The sequence below is a fragment of the Anabrus simplex genome, chromosome 4 (assembly GCF_040414725.1).
Source record: "Anabrus simplex isolate iqAnaSimp1 chromosome 4, ASM4041472v1, whole genome shotgun sequence".
Taxonomy (NCBI): domain Eukaryota; kingdom Metazoa; phylum Arthropoda; class Insecta; order Orthoptera; family Tettigoniidae; genus Anabrus; species Anabrus simplex.
This window is the reverse complement of record NC_090268.1, coordinates 368,507,030-368,534,346: the sequence shown is the minus strand read 5'-3', so window position 1 is coordinate 368,534,346 and position 27,317 is coordinate 368,507,030. Positions and strand designations below refer to the sequence as shown.

At 39.5% G+C, this 27,317-nt stretch overlaps 1 protein-coding gene across 1 annotated transcript in view; it reads left to right on the top strand.

Annotated features, from left to right (window-relative positions):
- Positions 1-13,148, top strand: part of LOC136872280 (suppressor of lurcher protein 1-like) — a 339,284-nt gene extending 326,136 nt beyond the window's left edge. Inside the window, exons 10-13 of the mRNA XM_068227413.1 lie at positions 2,299-2,506; positions 6,405-6,646; positions 10,569-10,597; positions 13,098-13,148. Of these exons, the coding sequence (XP_068083514.1) occupies positions 2,299-2,506; positions 6,405-6,646; positions 10,569-10,597; positions 13,098-13,148 (530 nt within the window). The remainder of the gene's footprint in view (positions 1-2,298; positions 2,507-6,404; positions 6,647-10,568; positions 10,598-13,097) is intronic.
- Positions 13,149-27,317: the final 14,169 nt, after the last annotated feature.

Below are 27,317 nucleotides of genomic sequence, written 5' to 3'. Positions count from 1 at the left end.
TGTGTTTCAATTGAACAACCCATGTTGATAACGTAGAACCACTGAATTGTTGTTGCTGAAGATGTAGAAGGATATCGTAAAAGTGCCAGCGTGTTGATGACTTAACGATGAATAAATCACGAGTACCGTGCTTATTACTGATACTCGTACACATTTCTAGACATAACTGCATAAAGACATCTTAATTTGTACGATTCTGTGAGATACTTACTATCTGAAAATGTTGTGTGTTTTAAATAGGATTAAGACTCTGTCTTCAAAATAGGACTCTTATGTACTGGGTACCTCCGATTTAAAATGAGCCTTTAGAATAATAAATATCACAACCAAACCAAGCCCAAATTCTTCTCGTGTATAACACAAAAAATTTATGTATAAATTTAATGAATTAACACAGTATAGCATGATCAAACAATCAGTCACTAATGATCTGCATTTAGGGCAGTTGCCCAGGTGGCAGATTCTCTATCTGTTGTTTTCCTATCCTTTTCTTAAATGATTTCAAAGAAATTGGAAATTTATTGAACATCTCCTTAGGTAAGTAGTTCCAATCCCTAACTCCCCTTCCTATAAACGAATATTTGTCCCAATTTGTCCTCTTGAATTCCAAACTTATCTTCATACTGTGATCTTTTATACTTTTAAAGACACCACTCAAATTTATTCGTTCATAACGGAACTTTTATAATAAACGGGGGCTTAGACAAGGGGTGTTATTGGTGGTTATAACCCCCTTGGAAGTTTTACAAAGAGAAAATAAACAGAAACTTACAATAAACTAAATAAAACATTCAGATACATAATTGTAGAACCAACAGATCTGTTGAATCTGTTTTTCTAAGAATCCTCGAAAGTTGGATTTTAGATTGTAAACATAACATACCATTCGCTGCAAAACTGTTCAGCTTGATCGTATTGTTCTCGATGTGTATTTTAATGTAAGACTTTGTAGTGTACGGCAATCTGAATATCCACATAATTCAGTTGTATCAGTGCCCTTATACTGACAAGTCCTGCACTACACATGCACAAGCACCTTCATTGTGTTCTGTCATCACTTTGTAACTATAAACACCCCCACCCCATTGGCCGATCTGGTGACGATGACCTAGACTTAGGCCCCTTTAAACAATAAGCATCATCATCATCATTGGCCGATATTGGCTACGCTACTGATAATAGAATATACACATCGTTTACTGACGACGTTTTCATAATTTCAATAAGTGCCAAAAATTTTCAGAGGAGATTGCTAGAAACTCAAACATGACAGTTAAGAAAGAGTTGGAACTGGGCAAAATAAATCTTACGTTCAATCCACATTGCCTTAAACAGTGATTTTTTTTTGCTAATTGCTTTACGTCGCTCCGACACAGGTAGGTCTTATGGTGACGATGGGGTAGGAAAGGCCTGGGAATTGAAAGGAAGCGGCCGTCGCCTTAATTAAGGTACAGCCCCAGCATTTGCCTGGTGTGAACATGGGAAACCACGGAAAACCATCTTCAGGGCTGCCAACAGTGGTGCTCGAACCCACTATCTCCCGGTTGCAAGCTCACAGCTGCGCGCCCCTAACCGCATAGCCAACACGCCTGGTGATAAAAGTAAATTAAAAAGTGATCGAATCAGACGTTCAGTACGTTTACTTAAACCAAGACCGGGCGAGTTGGCCGTGCGGTTAGGGACGCGCAGCTATGAGCTCGCATCCGGGAGATAGTGGGTTCGAATCCCACTGTCTGCAGCCCTAAAGATGGTTTTCCGTGGGTTCCCATTCTCACACCAAGCAAATGTTGGAGCTGTACTTTAATTAAGGCCACGGCCGCTTCCTTACCATTCCTAGGCCTTTGTTGTCCCATCGTCCCCATAAGACCTATCTGTGTCGGTGCGACGTAAAGCAAAATATCGTTGCTGCCGGGACAAAACCTCCTATGTGAAATATTTTAGCTTAGAACTGTGGCCGGTAAGGTTCTGTCATCTAAGGTGCAATATTGTGTGCATATCGTCAAGGCATTCTCGCGCGTCATAATGTATGTGCTGCGGGTCAGTATATCACCAAGAATATTATCACATGGGAGGTTTTGTCCCGGCAACGACGATATGAAAAAAATCTTAAACCAAATTAAATCATCTACATAGAGTTTTGCCAAGTAAATTACATTCAGAGTCGAAGTAGCATGAGGTTCAATTAAATTGCTTTTGATTTTGAAGATAATAATGAAACAAAGACGAAGAATTTCATTCTTGAAGACATTTTCTTCGTATATATGAGTACAGTATTATTGTTAATGGCACTTGTTACAGACTTCGGAGTGACTTCTGGACGCCAGTTGGTGGAGTTCCCCTGCGCCTTCGTGTTCAACAGCAGTGAAGAGCCCCGCGGCTCTTTTGCCAGCCCCAACTTCCCCGGAGTGTACCCCAGGGATACCGAGTGCCATTACTTCTTCCAAGGCAAACCCCGAGAGAAGGTTCACCTACACTTCCACTACTTCGACGTGGAGGGTGTGCTCCCGTAAGTTGTGAATGGTCCACCACAATATTATCCTTAGTAATATACAACACGAATATTCTTCTTTCCTACTGCATACTTTCTTCCCGAGACTATAACATCTACCCACACCACAACCTGTCTATGGTTTATCAGTTAGCTAACACACCTCACGTATTATTATTATTATTATTATTATTATTATTATTATTATTATTATTATTATTATTATTATTATTATTATTATTATTATTATTAATATTGCGGCTGTGAGCTTGCATCCGGGATATAGTAGGTTCGAATCCCACTATCGGCAGCCCTGAAGATGGTTTTCCGTGGTTTCCCATTTTCACACCAGGCAAATGCTGGGGCTGTACCTTAATTAAGGCCACGGCCGCTTCCTTCCAACTCCTAGGCCTTTCCCATCCCATCGTCGCCATAAGACCTATCTGAGTCGGTGCGACGTAAAGCCCCTAGCAAAAAAAAATTATTATTATTATTATTATTATTATTATTATTATTATTATTCACATCGTTATGCTCATCTGAGGAGCACGCTTGAACATATTTAGCTGATGATTTTGCTATGTTCTCTTCCCTAAATCTCTTCATCCTCTCACTGAAATTCTTGCGTTCTTCTGTCCAGGGTTTATTAGTTCTGGCTTTTGGCTCCACGAAACAATGATTATTAATCAGTGTTCTGAAAGCAGATCGGTTCTTCACAGTTTCCTGGTTGATGCTGATTTCCTGAAGATCACATTCTATTTCATTCAGCCAGTTGTTCCTTACTTTGAGTGTGAGGGCAAGATTTAGAATAGTTTTGGTCAGTCTATCACTGTTCATTCTGAGAATGTAGCCATAGAATTTCAACCTATGTAATTTTCCTAATAGTATCTAAGATTTCTTCAGTATGGCAATAAATTTCATGGGATTTTCTTTCCATCCATACTCCCTCTGTGTAGACGGGGCCGAAAATTTTCCTTAATATTTTTCATTTTGCTTTTCTACATCTTTGAGTGTTCTGCAGCCAATGATTAAGGTTTCCGATGCGTATAATGCTTCAGATTATATTACTGTATTATAATGTCTTAGTTTTGTTTTCCGAGATAATGAATTTTGTAACTGAATCCAGGATTTCGGCACGCAATCTAGAGATTAGAAATTGTTACCACCACATCCCATACCCTGCCTGCCAACATTCACATGGTGAAAAATGTTTCGACCAACGGGACTCGAATCGGCTAACCACTGTGTCAGACCATACTTGACGCTTTAAAGGTCATGACCATCAGTCTGACTTTATTATTATTATTATTATTATTATTATTATTATTATTATTATTATTATTATTATTATTATTCATTGCATCATTGTGTAACTTTCATTCTACGAATTATATTGCATATTTTATATTTGTGGTATCTACGAGTTTCTTCCAGTAAGAAAAGGAATGTAATTAATAATTAGTGAACAGGGATCCACTTTCATACATTAACAGGTAAGCTGAAACTTGAATATTCATTTAACACGTCTATAATGCAACTGACCAGAAATTGAGGGGAAGCACTGCAAAGTATCAGTTTTCAGTTTTACTTTAACATAGCGAAATGAAAAGAACAATCATGAATAGAGTATTATTTTTCTGACTTAAAAGGACATTCTACAGATATACAAATTTATAAATGTATGCCCGAAAGTGTTTTTGAATTTATTATTACTGATAAACGAACACATTTCTAGACAGAACTGCACAAAGACATCTTAATTTGTACGATTCTGTGAGATTTCTACTATCTGAAAATTGTATATGTTTTAAATAGGATTAAAACGCTGTCTTCAAAATAGGACTCTTATGTGTACTGGGCACCTCAGATTTAAAACCATTCTTTAGAATAATAAATATCGCAATCAAATCAAGCCCGAATTCTTCTCGTGTATAATACATAACAGTTATGTATAAATTGAATGAATTAACAAAGTACCGTATAGCATAAACCCATAAATCAAACAATCAATCACTAATGATCTGCATTTAGGGCAGTCACCCAGCTGGCAGATTCTCTATCTGTTGTTTTCCTGTCTTTTTCTTAAATGATTTCCGGTAGCGTCACAATAAGATATCAGTAGCAGTAGTTGTCAACACTCATTTTAGTATGATGAATGAATAATCTTTTCTTAGACGGATCGTATCCCAGCAAAAAAAAAGAGCGTCGTCATGACTCGTCATGCTTTCAGTTCATTTTTATAGTGTTGAAATGTATTTATTTTTATTTTCCAACTGCAACCCATCTCAACTTCAATCGTCCACAGTAAACTACATTCACTGCTCTCAATTCTGAAGTCAAAGAGAATTAATTTATTCTGGAGCATACCCTGTTTCAAAAGTTTCGCTTGATAGCTAGGTAGTTACAGTATATAAGCATGAAAATATCTCGATGATTGCTTTCGGTATGTTATTTCCGCCGAGCACACGCAAACCGTCTGCTAAGACTCACACAAGGTATATTAGAGGTAATCTAGGTGAGATTACGGAAGGGGAATTCTGGCATCGACCAGAAGCAAGTTAGATAGTCAGCCTTCCGATAGCGTCACAATAAGATATCAGTAGCAGCAGTTGTCAACACTCACTTTAGTATGGTGAATGAATAATCTTTTCTATTTTAGATGGGTCGTATCCCAGCAAAAAAATAGCGTCGTTGTGACTCGTCGCCGAAGCTTACATAGGTCGAAGTCCGGGGACGAAACTGAGGAAACTCTCCATACATCACTTGAAGTTCTTCGAGGCCACTCATCCAGATAGCTTTAAAATATTGGAACATCATATCGTAAGCTTGCACCGTCTGTATCGCATTGCTTTTATGTCAAGTTATGCTGTCAGATAGCTCATCCATTATTATCACAAGGCTGAGTGAGCCACTTTTTAAGCCTCGAGCCAAGATTAAATTCCCTGGACTACCTGGAGCCTGAAGGAGACTACCCGCACACCACGGATCCGGATCGTATAGTAATTCTAATCCTGAATATACATATGCAACTTAATAACCAAGGCAATTGAACGATTTTAGACATACTCCTTGCTCTTGACGCTGTCTGTTAGGGACTTCGAACATCTTGATCATGAGGCAAATTTAACTAATGTGCCCCAAGTTTGGTCTGACAAACTGTGTCAAATGTCGGTTCGTCCTACGGATGTGGTGATTATTATTTTAAGGGGAGGTAAAACTATGCTAATATCCCTCCTTACCACTAATCAGAGAAGAAAATGAAATGGAAGAGTTTCGATAGCCAGGAGAACGGGAGTATCGCCAAATTCCTCGTCAAACTTGAGACATAATTGGAAGCTAATATTGTATACCATCACTTACAGTCTCACTGAAAAGCCCAAACTCTTCTTTTCAACCATAGCTTGTCAATACCTACTTCTATCGCTCCTTAATAAACCATCCTAATAGTGATATAGACGGATTAGAGTGCCGCGAAGTCTTCTGCCTAATGCGTGATAAAAACGACACTTCCTATTTTCTCCACAATGTATAACATTATTTATATTCTCTTATGATTATTATTAGTAGTAGTAGTAGTACATAAATAACAGGTGGAGACTCGGTTCGTATCGCCATTTAGAACGCCTGGAAGGTATGCATAGCCACTTAACGCCGTGGGTGGATAAGTTGCCGGCTTAACTCTTAGCCATTCAAGTGTAAGGACACCTGTGTTATCGCTGCTGTAAAGCGAGTTGTGGCCTCCTCAGGCTGACTATTCCTGTTGTATGGATTACAATGCGAACGGCCTTTTGTCCCCATCATATAGTTTCTGATTAATTTTCAGTACAGTGCGAACTGTATTCATATGAATTTTGGCTTAATAACTTACATATTGATGTACATATAACCCTTTTAAGGTAATAATCTCCTGTTACAGTTGCGAAGCCGTCTCTGCGAGTGACTATGTCGAGTTCTCCAACTACATGGTCCAGGATCGTAAGTACGTTCGCCACTGCGGTCAGATCGAAGAGCTACACGTGGAATCAGACCGCAGGTTCTTCAGGGTAACGTTCCGCTCAAATGACAGGATGGATGGGACGGGGTTCAACGCAACGTACCAGTTTTTGGATGAGGTGGATACCTACGTCATCAAACATAGTGAGAGAAACTCGGCGACAAGTAAGTATAAATGAAATTAGCAGAAAGGTAGGATAGAAATTGAAATGAAGACAAGTTAAATTCAGCGACTGCGAATGTGTGAAGTAGGTTGGGACGTTAGGAACGTCCACCGTGATAACATTAAATTTTTGTTAGTAACACGTGTGGTCAGTTTTACCCAAAACGGAATACAACGCAGATAGGTCCAAACTGTGGCACATATCAAGTTTAAAACCATATAAATGTGTCCCCTTTCTCACATTCATATATACATAGTTAAAAATTGCTTGATATTGTTCGATATTAGAAGTTACATTTCTGGGTTTTCAGATTTCTAAATCCATCAGTTTCATATACTGTATCAAGGTGGAGTGGTGGCCCTTCTCAGGAAGGTAGGCTTGTGCGGAAATGGATGACGAATCTATTGCAGCATCCAGTAGTGAACCACAGAATAAGAAAAAATTTGTGCTTCTCAGAAGATCGATTAGGACTTCAACGTCGGAAAGTCAGCTGTTATGCCACCGCGCTAAATACTCAAGAAAGCATCGAGCCTATAAAGTTAAGTTATTAACACTAAGATTCAAAGATACGATTTTCCTCCGCAGTTTCTAGTTTTACGTCGCACCAACTCAGATTAGGTTTTCAGTGGGAGGCATTTCTTGGTTCGTGTTTAGTTATGATGGATGGTGACTGATAGAATATATTTCTACTCAGCACCATAGGAGAGTGTAAGGCCAAACCTTCTACCCTTGTTGGTCTACTTACCTAAAATCGACCGAGGTATAAAGAAGATCTAGAAGACCTCCGAAATCTATTACAAAAGTAAAGTAAAATGAAAAATATAGCCACTTTTCCCCAACGCTAGGCAGATATGGAGAGAGAGTTTGATCTGGAAATCAGCAATTTCATTGCAAAAAAGTTACTTGAAGAGGATGGATTGATATCTTGTGTTCTCTAAGCCAACACTTAGCAACCATCACAAGGAAAGGCATGTTAAAGGGCGCTGAATACAGAGGCCTGATGGAGAGTTATATGACGAAAGTCGGTTTGAGATATATCCACACTGGAAGTTCAAATGCGAAGAACAACAACCGAGAAATGTCTACCTGTTTGTCTAGCGCCAGCCGTTAAGTAACGGTGATGAAGCTGAGATGGTTTTTGACGAGGGTGATGATGTGATCAGGTTGTATATGGAGCCACAAACCCATAAATACTGTTCTGTACTGTGAAACCATGGAAGAGACTTCTCCTTACCTTTTTCCAATAAATCATTTGCGGTCGACATGTTCATTGAACCTAGGTTTACAGCCAGATGCCTTTCCCGACAACAAACCTGCGTGGAGCCATGTATTTCACTGGTGTGGTCGGTAGTGTGATGTGTTGTATCTAAATGAAGATGTGTATCAAAACGAATGCAAACACTCAACCCCGAACTAGAGAAATTAAACAGAAGTGGCTAAAATTACCCAACCGACGGAAATTCGAACCCTGTGCCCTCTTGTCGATGTTCACTACGCTGACATTATGGCTAAGGGTTACCAGACTAATGGATGATAATTTCTTGTTTCAACTAGAAAACGCCCCATGTGACAAGTCGAAGGCTTCAGCATCAAGAAATCGAGCTCCTACTCTGTCCTGGTAGCTTCTCTGACTTAAGCTGTATAGAAAACTTGTAGAAGTCCATGGTAACTAAACCTGGAACATGAACCTCAAAATCAAAGAGGTGAGATCGACTGGCTGTAGTATCAGTCTACGTATTAGCTCTGGGTCATGACTGACAGGATGAACCTTGCAAAAAAGCTCGTATTGGCTACAACGGATACTAAATGTTTAAGAAAAACTGTATCATTTTTTTCGTAATTTCAGTAACTAGAATACAATATTAGTATATTTCTATCCAGCATTTCGTAATTTGCGTAACTAGAATAGAATATTCGTATAATTCTACCCAGCACCATTAGCGAGTATAAGGCCAACCCGCCATAAAATTTGACTGTCGTCTATCCTTATTGGTCTACATGCCTAAAATCGACCGAGATAGGAAGAAGATCTGGCGAGACCTAGTGTTTGCAGGGCACTATGTCTTGTGGTATCGGTTAGAGCAATTTTGTTATTTTTATTGACCTGTCCCAGTCTTATCTTGGCTTTGACAATATGAAAGTGACTGAGGTATGAGCGAAGCCAGTAATGCTATTCCTTATGCATCTAGTCCCTGCTAGGAATGGCGTGAAAATGTTGCTAATAGGGTCGGTTGGTGCATGCTTTTCAGTGGGCTTTGCAGACTGATATGTAATAGCAACTTCTGGCTCAGTGAGGAAAGCAACGGGAAACTACCTCACTCCTCATTTTCCTAGTACGCCTCTTCAGTGATGCCTAGGCCATCTATTACAGCTAATGGCAGAGATGCTGATGATCTAACCAGCCTTAGGACTGAGGACTGAACATACATACACAATGCACCCCAATTGCCTATTCCCAAGGGTACAATACGTGTAATAAATTGGACTGCCAGATTGAAAAGTTGAACGAAATAATGTATTAATATTGAAACGTTATAAAGTGTAAACCACGCACAGGATAGTCAAGTTCAAACACACATATCACACATATGTTTCTTATGAAAGGAAAATCGCTCATTTTGAACACTGATAGAGGAATTAGGAAAATGTGTTTGAAGACTTTCATCTGGAGCGTGGCATTGTATGGAGTTGAAACATGGACAATAACTAGATCAGAATGAAGAAGAATAGAAGCTTTTGAAATGTGATGTTACAGAAAAATGCTGAAGGTGAGATGGTTTATCGAATCACTAATGAAGAGATACTGAATCGAACTGTTGAGAAGAGATCGATTTGGATAAATTTGACGATAAGAAGAAATATAATGAAGGACACATCTTAAGACACCCAGGACTTGTACAGGTGGTTTCAGAGGGAAGTGTAGACGCTAAGAACGGTAGGGGTAGACCAAGGTGCCGAATATGAAAAGCAGGTTAGAGTACATAGAGGATGTAGTAGTTACGTGGAAATGAAAAGTTTAGTACAGGATACGGTGGTATGGACAGCTGCATCAAACCATTCTATGAAATGACAACCTAAACAATGAACGGTTAAAGAGCTTATGTGTCCGCCAATAAGAACGGATCTTGAAAATATTTAAGGTCAGGATGATAAATCGACGCAATTTCTGAGCGTTTGCTTTCGGGCGGACAGTCTACTTTGAGCGTGCGTAGCGTAAATCGATTTAAATGGAATAAGAGTCATTTTGTGCCAAATATATCAAAATATATAAAACATTTAGCGTTATAACAGTTGACAAAAGGGGCTGCCTGGCCGAGGTGGTAAAGGCGTGCTCGGCTCGCCCGGAAGGACGTGGGTTCGAATCCCCGTCAGGAAGTCGTAAAATTTAAGAAACGAAATTTCCACTTCCGTCGGTGCACATGGCCCTGAGGTTCACTCAGCCTATACCAAAAATGAGTACCAGGTTAATTCCTGGGGGCAAAGGCGGCTGGGCGTAGAGCAAACCACTCTACCCCATCAAGTGCCGAGGTTACGGATAGTGGAAGCCTTTACCTTCCACCCTTCCAAGGGCCTTCTTGGCCTGTATGGAGATAACTTTGCTTAACAGTTGCCATAACAGTTGTGAGACGAATTTACAGAAATGAGTGTAATGAGTGTGAAAAATGGCGTATGAATATACAAGCAGAATTTCAGAAACCAGTGCCGAACAGGAAAAAAAACCTGGAGGAAGTGTAATATTTTGATGTGGACATTGTGCACAGTTGACTGAATCTACTGTCTTTGTTTCACCTCCATTCCCACGACGTATTCAGATTAAAGGAAACTCTGCCACCACGTCCCGACGCAGCCTAGTCCATTTTGTACAATGATATTTTGTCTCTAAAGTGAAAAAATAATACCTCATGGTGTCCTCGTTCTTTTAGGCACTGTAGAAGCAGAAGAAATCGTAAACGTGAGTGCGAGCCATTTTAATAGTAAACTGAGATGAACCAATACAAAGAATTACTCTTTAATATACCATTATGTAACTTGAAAGCTGTTCAGGCTGTCGAACACACAAATTCAGTATAATACACTATAACAAAACCCGAAGATTGGCCGATGATACTATTATTTTATATGACTCTGCAAAAGATCTGGAGAACTTGCTGAATGGTATGGAAAGAGCCTTGGGGAAGGAGTACTACATGAAAAAAATCCAAAACAAATGTAATGGAGTGCGGTCGAACAAAGTTACGTGATGCAGAAAATATTCGATTAGGAAATGAAGTCTTAAAGGAAGTAGATAAGTATTGTTACTTGTGTAGCAGAATAACTAATAATGGTAGATATACGGAGGACATAAAATGCAGACTATCCCAATCAAGAAAGGCCTTTCTTAAGACAAGAAATTAGTTCACCTCGGACATTGATGTAGGTATTAGAAAGATGTTTCTGAAGACTTTCATCTGGAGAGTAGCATTGTATGGAAGTGAAACATGGACGATAACTAGCTCAAAAAGGAACATAATAGAAGCTTTTGAAATGTGGGGTTACAGAAGAATGCTGAAGGTTAGTTGGTTCGATCGAAGCACAAATTAAGAAACACTGAATGGAATTGGTGAGAAGAGATCGATTTGGCTAAATTTGACGAGAAGAAGAGATAGAATGACAGGACATATCTTAAGACACGCAGGACTTGTACAGCTGGTTTTTGAGGGAAGTGTAGGCGCTAAGAACACTAGGGTTAGACAAAGGTACCGAATATGACAAGCAGATTAGAGCAGATGTAGTATGTAGTAGTTATGTAGAAGTGAAAAGGTTAGCAAAGGACAGGTTGTTATGGAGATCTGCATCAAACTAGTCTATGGACTGATAACTCAAATAACAACATACCTGTAAAAATGTTAAACAAGGAATAGTATACATGATACTGTATAGGCTTTTGAGCTTATTCCGTGTCAAGAAAATAAGGTGAAATTATTTACGTTTCGCAGAGAACTGTGCTCTGCGTCCTCAGAAGAAAACCTCGACAGTCCACGAGAAAGGCTTCTTAAAGAATGACGTTTTTAAATTTAGACGTTATAATAGAAGTGGAAATGGTACGTTCATTCGCCACCAGATGGTTCCCCGGACGTGGCACAGCGCTAGCGTTCGAAGCGTAAGCTGACCGAACCATCAGAATCAGTCAAAGGGGGTTACATAGCATCCATTAAGGATTTACATAGGTAGTCCCCTTCCCTGTCCCTTCACTATCGTTATTTCGTCTCGGTGTTTTCCAAATTCGTACGTTCCTCATCGCCAGATGTTTCATCCCAGGCTTGTGTCAATGTCATTTATTACGTACACATGTTATGTAACCCCCGTTAGACTGGTTCTGGCGGTTCGGACAGCTTCGAGCGTTAGCGTTGTGTCACGTTCGGGGTGCCATCTGGTGACGAATGAACGTACCATTTCCACTTCTATTATAATGTCTAAATTTCAAATATTCATTGTTTAAGAAGCCTTTCTCGTGCACAGTCGAGATTTCCTTATGATGACGCAGAGCACAGTTCTCTGAGAAACGTAAAGAATTTCACCTTATTTTCTTGACACGGTATAAGCCCAAAAGCCTATACAGTTTCATGTCTGTAAGTACGGGCCGTGAAACCATCAATTGCAAGGAACAGTAGGCCTATATATTGTATTCCTTCTTTACTTTTTTTTTTTTTTTTTGCTTTACTTCGCACCAACACAGATAGGTCTTATGGCGACGATGGTACGGGAAAGGGCTAGGAGTGGGAAGGAAGCGACCGTGGCCTTAATTAAGGTACAGCCCCAGCATTTGCCCGGAGAGAAAATGGGAAACCACGGAAAACCATTTTCTGGGCTGCCGACAGTGGGGTTCGAACCTACTATCTCCCGAATAGTGGGTACTGGCCGCACTTAAGCGACTGCAGCTATCGAGCTCGGTTATTGTGTTTTTAGAGTATGTTATGGTGTAATGTTTATATTTAACTTGTGTGTTCAACAGACTGAAAATCTTTTAAGTTACAGTTAACCGAGTTTACACTGGAAAGTATCGCTTCCTTCTTAAAAAACAAATGTCATTATGGAAAGTGGAATGATATAGGGTAAACCGAGCTCGATAGCTGCAGTCGCTTAAGTGCCGTCAGTATCCAGAAATCGAGAGATAGTGGGTTCGAACCCCACTGTCGGTAGCCCTGAAGATGGTTTTCCGTGGTTTCCCATTTTCACACCAGGCAAATGCTGGGGCGCTACCTTAATTAAGGTCATGGCCGATTCCTTCCCATTCCTAGCCTATTCATATCCCATCGTCATCGCCGGCGACGTACAGCAAAATAGCAACAAAAATATATATATATAGGGCAAAACAATCCAGCGACTAACTTTTCATATATATTTAAAAATATATATATTCCCCAATCAACGAGTAAAATACTGGTTCAAATACTGATTTGTATCTGTTTCAGTTCCGAGCTCCGCCTGTCTTCTGGTTCTACTGCTGGTGGTCTGCCATCTAAGAAAACATCCTGTGTTGTGTTTGTGATAATGTCTGCATTCTAGTGAATAAAGGATAACTGAGAAAATAGGACAATCACAAAGAACGTGGGCGAAATATTATACCGTAGAATGGCACGTCGTTATAGAGTGACCAACTTGTGACTGCTGGCGGGTATAAGGTGGTTAATTGTCTGAACTTGGTAGATTAAATACTAGACTTAAAAGTATGCATCATTATACAGTTACAAGAAGAAATTAAGAAATCATTTGTATACTTCATATTTGTGGAATATCTCAATCACAACGTAAAGAATTCCTCTATAATATTGATAATGTACTTTATTACAGACTTTGTTTTGTTTTCCAGTCATTTGACCGGATCAGGAATGGAATGACTGAAGCTCCCATCTAGTGGCGAGGATAGGAAATGTGCCGTATGTCGAAGCCTGTCGCACTCCTCTGGGGCAATGATTAATTAATGACAGATGAAATGTTAATGTATAGAGTTGCTGGAATGAAGGATGACAGGGAAAACCGGTGTACCAGGAGGAAAACCTGTCCCACCTCCGCTTTGTCCAGCACAAATCTCACATGGAGTGACCGGTGAGAGGCCGGCGCACTGCCGCCTGAGCCACGGAGGCTTTTTATTTGTCGTAATGACAGTCCAAAAATTGGAATTAATTAAATCAAACAAACAAATCATTCTATAACCGGACAGTTAAGTAGCAGGACTTTTCTATGCAATGGCTTCCTCTTCTGCTCTATGTAGGAACTGTTCCCCACCTGATAATCGTCCTTTGGTGCATACTTCTAATATGTGATGTACTGTCTGAAGTACTCCACAGCCATATAAATTGCCTTTGCAGAAAACCCACTTGTACTTTAGATGCTTGCAAAATCCTTGACGAGTACGGTATCGGTTAAGCTGTACACTTGTCTGTCTTGCTTGATGGAAATCAGCACATGGATTCTCGATTACTTTGTCATTACATTCTGACATTCTCTTGTCTATTGGACCTTTGGATCGAACATATTTTCCATAATTTATGCTGCTTCTTCATGTGCTGGTCCTCTGGATCTTAGCCGCTTCACAAGTAAGGACTGAAGGTCTGCATGCAGAGGGATGGAATCTTTTTCATAGGCTTTCCTCCACTCTTTCCGTAGCGTTGTTTACCTTCGGAGATAAAGGGGATGGATGTTTGAGAAAATTGGAAGCCAATTCAGAGGAGTAGGTCTTATCTTACCACTCACAGTAAGCATGGCTATAATTAATTGTACATCAGCTTTCCTGGTATGACTACCGACAATTCAAATAAGTGAGCAATATTATGCTGCATAATAAACAAGAGCAAGTGTTTTTTATGGCCTTCTTCCGTAGGACATTTGGCCATCAACAATGTAAAATTATTAAAATAACACACTAAAAAGAGAAAAACAATGGGATAACAAGGTAAAATATACATAGAATGACAGAGAGGACCTAGAGTGGAGCGGGAAGAAAAGAAAAAACACACCGGAAATAAGCGCTCTTGCTTCTTCGAATATTTACACCAGTTTCCTTCAAATATTTTGCTATTGCACTGCACACACCTAACAACTGGATGTGTGTTGGAAAGGGAACCCGAAGGTGCACAAGTATGTCGAAAAATACTGTTCTACAGTACTCGAAGATGAGGTGGTTCGTATCTTCTGAGTTTCTTACACTACACGGGCATTGAATGCTGACTGGAGGACTCCAATCCTGCTGAGGTGAGCGAGGAATGAAGAGTTGTTGAATCTCATGATAGGGGTTACTTGGCCATGAGCAAGAGTTGCTCCACGAAGCACTGATGAATCTGCTCCCCAAGTTGTGTCTACGAGCTTTCTGACAAAGTTCTCGTAATATTTACCTAACCTAAGACAAATGTAGAACATAAAGACAAAGAAAAGGAAAACTATCAACCTCAATGATATAATCGTGAAAATTTCTGGCTCGATCCTAGTTAGGGTTGGTGCTTTTTTATGTATCAAAATGTGAAAACGTTAAATAATTACTACAGCATGATATTATTATTATTATTATTATTATTATTATTATTATTATTATTATTATTATTATTATTATTATTATTATTATTATTATTATTATTATTATTATTATTATTATTATTATTATTATTTTAAAAATTATTTCACCTATAGAAAGCTACATTGCCACTGAGTAACATGGGCTGTATTTTATTTTCAAAACAATTCGAGGTGGGGGGGGCACGGAGGGGAGATATAAAAATAATAGGCTAATATAGGAAAAATATCGAATTTGTCATATAAGGACGAGACAAAACTCAATTTAATCCTCCTGACGCAAAGAACAAAACTCGGTAAGCCCTACGAGCCCGAAAACCATGTTTTAAGGCCCTAAAATCAACGGTTACGGAGATATTGGCACCTCACTACCCTTGCTCTAGGAATCGGATAAAGTAATGAACTGCCGTAACCATGGCAACGTCAGCTCCAGGATTCTACAGCAGCGAAATTATCTACAATAAATCACAAAAACTTAACATGTTACAGACATGAAAATGTATTTTTGGAATCCCCTTTAAAAATAAAGGAACACAAATATTCGTTTTCAGAAAATCCACTTATTTATTTATTGTGTGTTTGAGTTATCAGTCCATAGACTGGCTTGATGCAGCCCTTCATGCCACCCTATCCTATGCTAACCTTTTCATTTCTACGTAACTATTGCATCCCACATCTGCTCTAATCTGTTTGTCATATTCATACCTTGGTCTACCCCTACCGTTCTTACCACCTACACTTCCTTCAAAAACCAACTGAACAAGTCCTGGGTGTCTTAAGATGTGTCCTATCATTCTATCTCTTCTTCTCGTCAAATTTAGCCAAATCGATCTCGTCTCACCAATTCGATTCAGTATCTCTTCATTCGTGATTCGATCTATCCATCTCACCTTCAGCATTCTTCTGTAACACCACATTTCAAAAGCTTCTATTCTCTTTCTTTCTGAGCTAGTTATCGTCCATGTTTCACTTCCATACAATGCCACGCTCCACACGAAAGTCTTCAAAAACATCTTTCTAATTCCGATATCAATGTTTGAAGTGAGCAAATTTCTTTTCTTAAGAAAGCTCTTCCTTGCTTGTGCTAGTCTGCATTTTATGTCCTCCTTACTTCTGCCATCGTTAGTTACTTTACTACCCAAGTAACAATATTCATCTACTTCCTTTAAGACTTTGTTTCCTAATCTAATATTTCCTACATCACCTGCCTTCGTTCGACTGCACTCCATTACTTTTGTTATGGACTAATTTATTTTCATCTTGTACTCCTTACCCAAGACTTCATCCATACCATTCAGCAACTTCTCAAGATCTTCTGCAGTCTCAGATAAAATAACAATATCATCGGCAAATCTCAAGGTTTTGATTTCCTCTCCTTGGACTGTGATTCCCTTTCCAAATTTCTCTTTGATTTCCTTTACTGCCTGTCCTATGTAAACATTGAAAAGGAGAGGGGACAAACTGCAGCCGTGCCTCACTCCTTTCTGGATTGCTGCTTCTTTTTCAAAGCCCTCGATTCTTATCACTGCAGACTGATTTTTATACAGGTTGTAGATAATTCTTCGTTCTCGGTATCTGATCCCTATCATCCTCAGAATCATAAATAGCTTGTTCCAATCAACATTATCGAATGCCTTTTCTAGATCTACGAATGCCATGTACGTGGGCTTGTCCTTCTTGATTCGATCCTCTAAGATCAGACGTAAGGTCAGGATTGCTTCACGTGTTCCTACATTTCTCCTGAAGCCAAATTGATCTTCTCCCAACTCAGCTTCAACTTGTTTCTCCATTCTTCTGTAAATAATACGTGTTAAAATTTTGCAGGCATGAGATACTAAACTAATGGTGCGGTAGTTTTCACACCTGTCAGCACCGGCTTTCTTGGGAATAGGTATGACAACATTCAGCCGAAAATCGGATGGGACTTCTCCTGTCTCATACATCCTGCACACTAAATGAAATAACCTTACCATGCTGGTTTCTCCTAAGGCAGTCAGTAGTTCAGAGGGAATATCATCAATTCCAGGTGCCTTGTTCCTATTTAGGTCACTCACAGCTCTGTCAAACTCTGACCTCAAAATTGGGTCTCCCATTTCATCAGCATCAACAGCCTCTTCTTGTTCCAGAACCAAATTATCTACATCGTTACCTTGATACAACTGTTGGATATGCTCCTGCCATCTTTCTGCTTTGTCTTCTTTCCCTAGAAGTGGCTTTCCATCTGAGCTCTTAATATTCATGCACCTAAATTTCCTTTCTCCAAAGGTTTCCTTGATTTTCCTGTATGCAGCATCTACCTTTCCCAAGACCATACAGTCTTCGACATCCTTGCACTTCTCCTTCAGCCATTCTTCCTTAGCTACCTTGCACTTTCTATCCACTTCATTCTTTAATCGCCTGTATTCTTTTCTGCCCTCTTCATTTCTAGCATTCTTGTATTTTCGTCGTTCATCAATCAGGTCTAGTATCTGCTGAGTTATCCACTGATTCTTAGTTGACCTTTTCTTCCTTCCTAACATTTCTTCAGCAGCCCTACTGACTTCATTTTTCATGACTCTCCACTCTTCCTCTATTGTGTTTCCTTCAGCCTTTTCATTTAGTCCTTGTGCAACATGTTCCTTGAAACAATCTCTCACACTCTTTTCTTTCAACTTGTCTAGATCCCATCGTTTTGCATTCTTTCCTTTCTTCAATTTCTTCAACTTCAGATGGCATTTCATGACCAACAAGTTGTGGTCAGTGTCCACGTCTGCTCCTGGGAAAGTTTTGCAATCCAACACCTTGTTTCTGAATCTCTGCCTAATCATAATGAAGTCTATTTGATACCTTCCAGTGTCTCCAGGTCTCGTCCACGTATACAGCCGTCGTTTGTGGTGTTTAAACCAAGTATTGGCAAGGACTAGATTATGATCAGTGCAGAATTCAACCAACCGACTTCCTCTTTCAGATTCTCTAACCTACCACAACGATTCAAACTTCTAACATTCCACGCTCCGACTCGCAGAATGTCAGTATCCTTCTTCCTGATGATCGCCCCCTCTCGTGTAGTCCCCACCCGGAGATCCGAATGGGGGACTAGTTTACCTCCGGAATATTTTACCCGGGAGGAAGCCATCATCAGTACATCATTCATACAGAGGGAGCTGCATGTCCTCGGGACGTAGTTACGGCTGTAGTTTCCCGTTGCTTTCAGCCGTGTAGCAGTATCAACACAGCTAAGCCATGTTGAGTATTATTACAAGGCCGTATCAGTCAATCATTTAGACTGCCGCCCTTGCAACTACCGAAAGGCTGCTACCCCCCTTTCGATGAACCATTCGTTAGTCTGGTCTCTCAACAGATACCCATCCGATGTGGTTGCACCTGCGGCTCGGCTAACTGCATCATTGGGACACACTAGCCTGCCCACCGCGACAAGGTCACATGGTTCGCAGAGGAGGATTTATTTATTATGCCTTTGTAAGTGGCGAAGTTAGGGCTCTTGGCCCTCTCTTACACGTACAGTAACCACTGTAGTGATACATCATTGAGAGCAGAGTTTGAGTACATAATATCGGCGGGGGGGGGGGGTGAAAATAAGTGAGGAAGGAGTTGAATTATTTATATGACGATACATATATCTCAAAAAATGAAGATGTTACTTGGTACTTGGAATCTCCTTTAGAAATTAACACATTTTTGGAAAATCCACTTAAGGGGGTGAAAATAATAAAAAAGCGGGTGAATTGTTAAAATGAGTATCTTCTTCTTCTATCGCTTTACCCACAACTGTGGGGTTGCGGGTGCGAACTGTGTCGCACAAATGGATTTGACCCTGTTTTACGGCTGGATGCCCTTCTTGACGGCAACCGTATATGTAGAGATGTAATCTATACTTCTATACCAATAATATAAAGAGGAAAAATGTGTATATTTGTTTGTAACGCATAGACTCAAAACCTACTGAATCGGGGCCGATGACCTTCGATGTTAGGCCCCTTAAAACAGCAAGCATCATCATCATCATCATCATCATCAAAACTACTGAACCGGTTTTAAAAATTGCTTCACCTATAGAAAGCTACATTGCCAGTGATTAACATGGGCTGTATTTTATTTTCAAAACAATTCGAGGGGGGGCGGGGAAAAATAAAAATATTTAAATAATAGGCTAATATAGGCGAAATCGAATTTGTCGTACAAGGACGAGACAAAGCTCATTTTAAGCCCCTTAACGCAAAGAACAAAACTCGGTAAACCCTTCTGGCCCGAAAACCATATTTTAAGGCCATAAAACCAACTGTTATGGAGATATTGGAACCACACTACCCCTGCTCTAGGAATCGGACAAAGAAACGAACGGCCGTAACCATGGCAACGTCAGCTCCAGGATTCTACAGCAGCTAGATTATGCATGTACGTTTGGGCATAGCTGCCAACCAAAATTGATACACATATGACTTACTAGCTGGAAAAAATAAACTGTTGTATAAGACGCTCATAGCACTCCTTTGGGCGGGGATGGAAAAGGAGTGAAGTATAAAAATAACAGCCCCGGAGACCTCCGTAGTACAGCGACCAGCGGTTGCCGACGGGCCTCCGTTTTTACGTACTGGCTTAGGTTTCAGCATTTTGCGGAGTCTGTTACCTATAGTTGAAACACTTTTCTATCAAATCATGGAGTAGTAGGATCACTGATTTTATTAGTGCCGATATTTTGGTCCACTTTTACGATCATTATAACCATGAAAACAACCTATGTACTGTACACAATTGTCAAGATGGTGCGCCCATGACTTGAAAGGATTTCTCAACATTTATGCTCAGATTCATTATATGATGTGCGACATGAGTGACAAGCCCTGAGAAGTATAATTCTCGATAATTATAGTAGTTTCTTTTATGTATCGCGTATTTCCTTTATCATTTGTAATAGTTACGAAATGTAGGATCAAACAAATACATTCAATAATATTTATATTTGTGGTCCTATCTAGCGGAAATATAGTTACACTAAACCTGCAGCTTTGTGAAGGGAGCAGGTATATCTAGGTGGGAATGAAGGAAAGACATGGTAGCAAAAGATCTTAGAGGTCGATGCTAATTAGGAACTAATATTTAGAGGCCTCCATGAAGAAAAGAAGAAGAAGAAGAAGATATTTACACTATAATTCCAAACATGACAAATAATTTCTACGTACCTAAGTAAATACACCAGTGATATAAACATCTAATGAAGTCAGTCACACCGATAGTATGAGTAACTAAAGCCAGTTTCTGATAACCCGTACGAAGAACGGGTACATCTGCTAGCTAGCTATTATTATTATTATTGCATCCCGGAAACGCCCCTTTGACATGGAACGATTGAGAGAGTCAATCGCTTCCGCTATCTTGGTGAATGGGTCCATCTTAGAAAGATGTAACGAACTCAATGCAGTGTACCAACTATCCAACAACCTTTATAATAAGAGGTGCATTTCGAAAATTGCTAAGATCTGTCATTACAAAACTCTTGTCAGACGACAGTTTTTATACGCCTCAGAGACACTCCTGATGAACAAAAACGGCACCATGGATGATTTAGAGAAAGCCGAAAGACGTATCCTCAGGAAAATTAATGGAACGAGATTGCTCCCAAAATGAACCTACAGACTTAAATCGAACTCTGAGCTGTATAGACAGTTAGAATCAACCAATACCAGCATGCGACGTAGGAGGCTTAAGTTCTACGGACACCTACAACGAATGGACAGCAACAGGCTTACTAAGAATATCTTCTCTTTGGTTAAAAGCTACAAGACTGGAAGCTTGTGGCTTTATGAAGTACAGAAGGACTTGGATTCAGCTGGGATTTTAGACTGATATAGAAGATCATTCCAAATTTTGTGCTATGGTACAGTCTTGGACCCCACCACCTAGAGTCCCTAGAAGTCGGAAGCCCCTTTCACAGGAGAGAAAGGAGAAATTATCAACAGGGCTCAAGAGATATTGGGAACGATGAAGAGCATCGAGGAAGAACTAGTCATCAGCGCTCCTTAGTGGGCTTAAATCAATAATTAATTAGCAATTAATTATTATTAATTATGTATTATTATTATTATTATTATTATTATTATTATTATTATTATTATTATTATTATTATTATTATTATTATTATTATTACCGTGTTTATGTGGTAGGTAGAGGTGAAAGAAGGTGCGGGTGTGAACAGGTCTCAAGCTACGAAATTAAAGTTAACGTAAAACTTAACAAGGTTATATTTTCTTTTCAAAATTAAGAAATAACAAGCATGGCAGGTACAGAGTAGCAAGGCAACAAAAGTATGGTTACAACATTTACCGGATTTGGGCTTCGCGCCCCGACTTCACAAATCTTGGGCAATCAGCCCAACCTTACTCCAAAATAAGTTTTAACAGAGGGGCAGAAAACCCCATTCATGATCAGGAGCACTTGCTCCAAATTACACAGAAAAGCCTCCTCGAGGCATACAACACTCAATTTTCAAGAAAGAGCTACTCGCTCTCAAACTTTAAGCCTCTCAAAGGCCACACCAAACTCCACCTTCAAGTTGTCCTCTCAGGACATAGACACAGGGGTAAAATACCCAACCTACTGAGGTCTATTAAGTGAAAAAGGTTAATTACATGACCTCTAAAATAACAATTTGAGAGGAGGCGATCTGCACTCCTAATGTATTTGTTTCAAAACCTAATTTGGCTCTAGGCCACTGATGCAAGGGCTAATCCCATACTACAGAGGTGACTTTAGAAAAGAACAATTTACATTACATTAAGGAAGAATCGGTTGTGAGAAATAAGTTCACCTCAAAGCAATATGAGTGGGAGCTCGAGAGGGTTAAGCACTCTCTATCCCGATATGCAGTTTAAAAGATAGAATAGATACTAAGTGTCTTTACATTTTAAGGAAGGTTACATTATGGAAAAACTTCGGACCCGCCCCGAGAGTTAAACTGCTGAGCTAGCAAAGAAAGAAGTTATTAATCGGCCATTACCTTGTTGTTGACCGCTGCCGAAGAAAGAGGCGCTTCCCGCCCCCTGCTATGTACTTTACACACTAAAAGATGGAACAGAAGTGGCACCGAGACCCTAAAATCAGCAGTTTATATACTCTCGCGGAAAGTTCGAGGCGTTTCAGGGAAGAAAACACCCGCCCACAATCACTTTATTGGTTCGGGATAAGCAGCATATTCAAGTTGGGGGAAGATACATCAGATTGGTCAGAAATTAATTAAAGAAATTCGGGATTGGCTAAATACAAAACAAGGGGGAAGAGAGGGGTATACAGCCAACTTAAACAATAACAGAAAGAAATTTAACAAGAAACAAACTTTTGAGATAAAAATTTCTCCAAAAAACAGTTCTTTCACATCGCACTAGGGTGCACCATTGTAGTTTTTCAGTAGTGTCCTCTAGAAGAGAAAGTTCACACTTCTTACTACCGGTAAAACAAAAATACATCAAAAGTGGCACAGTTCAAAAACTCCAAAATTTCAAAGTAGTGACATCTTCTGAGAAACTTGCAAATTAATACCGTCGATAAAGTTCAGACTTCCTCCAGCAGAGGAGTTTCAACTGGCGCAAATTTTAAATTAGCGGCGTGGAGGTGTACCGCCCGGTACAATTATTATTATTATTATTATTATTATTATTATTATTATTATTATTATTATTATTATTATTATTATTGAAGCTCTTTAGTAATGTTATAATCGTTAAATTACCAGCTTTTAGCCCCAGTGAGGCAGTGGTACTCTGCCACAGTTACCACAAACCATTGTACTGTAAATATTTTAAAATGTTAAAATAAGCCCTTTTTTACATATTAGATTATTTTCTTTATCATTTCTTGCATTTTAAATAGTGTTACAGTAAGTAATAATTATCTATTAGATTAAATAATAATACGTGGGGTTTTTCATGCGGCTATTGCTAGCCTGGTAGCAGTACTTGCAAGGCAGACCCGCCAACGAGAGTGCCGTGTATAGGATACTGCGTGTTATTGTAGTGTAATGTGTGGCGTGTGAGTTGCAGGGATGTTGCGGGCAGTACAAACACCCAGACTGGAGCCAGGTGAATTAACCATTCAAGGTCAAAATGTCCGACCCGTCCGGGAGTTGAACCCGATGCCCTCTGAACCGAAGGTGACAACGCTGACAACTCAGCTAAGGATTCGGACATAACTGTAGTAATAATTATAATCACTTTTTAAATAGTTATGTAATATTGATAAAAAAAATACGTTGGAGGACCTTAATACTTTGATAGTTAACACTTGCAAAAAGTGAAATTTTCTTTAAAAAGGAAAGAGTAAAATGGAACTATAAAATATATTTCAATTACATGCTTGTTCCGTTTTATTGTTGTTAAAATTTTTGGAATAATGATGCTTTTGTGAAAATAATTTCTTCAATTTGCTCAATATGCGTGAGAAATATAAACATCAATAATTGTGCCTATACGAGTTTTAAATGTACTGTACTCCCGTGCGTATGTATCATCAGATATAAGAGCAGAACTGGGATTCTTGTTCTCCATACAGAGCCTCTCGTATGTAACAGAATTTATTACATGACTTGTTATTAATATTGAGGTCACTTTATCGTGCTGCTCGCGTGGTCACGTAGCGTGCCAAGTGCAGAATAGTAAACGGCCTGACAAGGAGTATTCTGATCGATTTACTTGTTCCAGTTTGCATATTAAAGCCGAGAGACTTTCTAGTGTAAGAGCTGATGCAGATGTTCTACTACGTGGAAAGACGCTCCAAGAGAAACTATCTCATTTTTGCACGTGAGATCTCTTGTAGTGTAATGAAACTTCAAACAGCGAGCAACTCTATAACAAAGAACTTTTATTGATAAAAATGTGCACCATGAAATGTCATACAGTTCTCCCAGCGAGTAAATGCATGGCCTTTCCATTGAAATCCATATCTCTCTCTCTCTCTCTCTCTCTCTCTCTCTCTCTCTCTCTCTCTCTCTCTCTCTCTCTCTCTCTTCATCCTGACCTCCTGCAGGAGTACTACGATATTATCTCATTTCTCAATGCTTCAAATTCAAATCTATTTCCTTTACCTGAATTTTACAGAATAGCATACTGTCACAAAGAAACTTATGCTAAAGGATACAATATAGATCATATGATAAAACAGGACACCATATAATTACGTGTCATATATTCTGAATTCTGCATATTTTAAAGTCCATATACGTCCATATAAATTTCCATATAATAATATAAAGCTAACACTTCAAGTTATAAGCACACGAAGTTCAGTTCTGTATTACCATTTCTTTTATATAATCTAGAATTTGTTTCCCCCGTAATTCACTTGCATGATTAGATCACGATTTTTTCTTCCACATGCACGAGTAATCTGGCTTATGCACCTTGTTGAGACTCTTACTCATGGCCCCTATCCTTGAATTTTGTCCTGGATGATCAACGTTTCCATAATTGCTGGTCTTCTCCTCATTTCATGGCCGAAGTGTCCGACTCGTTGGCTGAACGGTCAGCGTACTGGCCTTCGGTTCAAAGGGTCCCGGGTTCGATTCCTGACCGGGTCGGGGATTTTAACCTTAAATGGTTAATTCCAATGGCACGGGGGCTGGGTGTGTGTGCTCTCTTCATCATCATTTCATCCTCATCACGACGTGCAGGTCGCCTACGGGCGTCAAATAGAAAAACCTGCATCTGGCAAGCCGAACCCGTCCTGGGATATCCCGGCACTAAAAGCCATACGACATTTCATTTCATTTCATGGCCGAAGTATTTCAGTTAGCATAGCCTAACATCCCCTTTCAGTGACCAATTCAGGAACTGTCTGACCTGGGAGGAAGCAAATCCTCCCAAAAACTCCAAGCAATACGTCAGAGCCTGGCCATGTGACAGTTAAGTGTCTCTGTGGCTCAGGCGCGCCGGCCTCTAACCTCTGGGTTCCGTGGTTGAAATCCCGGTCACTCCGCGTGAGATTTGTGCTGAACAAAGCGGAGACAAGACAGTTTTTTCTCCGGGTACTCTTGTTTTCCCTGTCATCTTTCATTCCAGCAACGCTCTCCAGTATCATTTCGTTTCATCTATCAGTCATTAATCATTGCCCCAGAGGACTGCGACAGGCTTCGGCAGCCGGCACAATTCCTATCCTCGCCGCTAGATGGGGCTTCATTCATTCCATTCCTGACCCGGTCGAATGACTGGAAACAGGGTGTGAATTTTCTTTTTCAATTCATATGAATATATTCATTTGTTTTTCATAATGTGATGTAATGAAATCCATCGATTGTTACTAAAGTATCTGCAGACCATCTGACTAAACGCGCACTGTCAGTGATAGGCGAAGGTATTTAATGAGCTGAATATAAAATGTGTTTGTCAGCTTCCGTGGGAGCTCTGCAGTGTACTCAAAAGACCATAACATGAGTACAATTTATTTATTTAGCGTAGGCCTATGGCTAGTGACACAATGTCTATTTTAGGTAGGATCTACACTTCTATATGCGTATATCTAAATTTTTGGATGTAGTCTATAATTTCTGGGTTCGTGAGAACAAAGTCACTAGCACTAACATTGTCTTACAATCGGTGATGATGTGCTGGATTGTCTGTTGCGTAGCGCCGCAGTCACACTCAAGCGCTGAAATCCTATTCCACTTGTGGTGGAAGGCTGCACAGTTCCCGTGGTTGGTTCGAATCCTGTTCAGTGTGAACCATAGTCTACGGGGGAGGTTGTAACCAGGTGGTGGCTTCTTCTTTACAGGAGACATTGTTAGGTATTATTTGTCGTTGAGTTTCGTAGTTGCTGTTCCTGAAGTTCATGGCATCTCTTGTTGGTGGCGACCTCCTGAACTATGAGAAAGGCATGAGTCCAAGAGCCCTGAAATAAGTGTCTTTCATCAGTTCTCTCTCGACTTCTCCTAGTAGAGACGACCCCTTCGAGAGAATTTATCAATCAATCTATCAATCAATCAATCAATCAATCAATCAATCATTCAATCAATCAATCGATCGATCGATCAATCAACCAATCAATCAATCAGTCAATCAATAAATCAATCAACCAACCAACCAATCAATCAATAAATCAATCAATCAACCAACCAATCAACCAATCAATCAATCAATTAATCAATCAATCGATCAATAAATCAATCAACCAATCAATCACTAAATAAATAAATAAATAAATAAATTAAATAAATAAATAAATAAATCGATCAATCAACCAATAAATAAATAAATAAATAAATAAATAAATAAATAAATAAATAAATAAATAAATAAATAAATAAATAAATAAATCAGTCAATCAAGCAATCAATTAATCAATGAATCAATCAACCAACCAATCAATCAATCAGTCAATCAATCAATAAATCAATCAATCGATCAACCAATCAATGTCAATCAATCAATCAAACAATCAACCAACCAATCAGTAAATCAATCAATAAATCAATCAGTCATTCTATAAATAAATAAATAAATAAATAAATAAATAAATAAATAAATAAATAAATAAATAAATAAATAAATAAATAAATCACCACTGACCTGCACTTACAACTGTCATCCAGGTGGCAGATTCCCTATCAATTATTGTCATAAACCTTCCTTCCTTAAATAATTTCAAAGAATTTGGAAACCTACCGAACTTCTTCCTGGGTAAAATATTCCAAGCTTTATTACCTCTTCCCAAAAGCGAGTATTTTCACCTATTTATTCTTTCAAATTCCAGTATTTCTTTCTCTCTTACTTAATTCAGCTACCCTCCAGAAATTGGTTTTTCCCGTGGACTCAGCGAGAGATCCCACCTCTACACCTCGAGGGCAATGTCATCAAGAGTGCAACTTTGGGTCGGGGGATACAACGAGGCAGAGGGACCAGTACCACCCCAGGCGGCCTCATCTGCTATGCTGAATAGGCTGAGCGGACCCCGTTCCAGCCCTTGTACCACTTTTCAAATTTCGTGGCAGAGCCGGGAATCGAACCCGGGCCTCCGAGGGCGGCAGATAATCCCACCAACCACTACACCATAAAGGTTGGCCATATGTATGAGGTTATGTACTATATATTGTTGTTCCCATTTTCACACCAGTCAAAGGCTGTACCTTAATTAAGGCCACGGC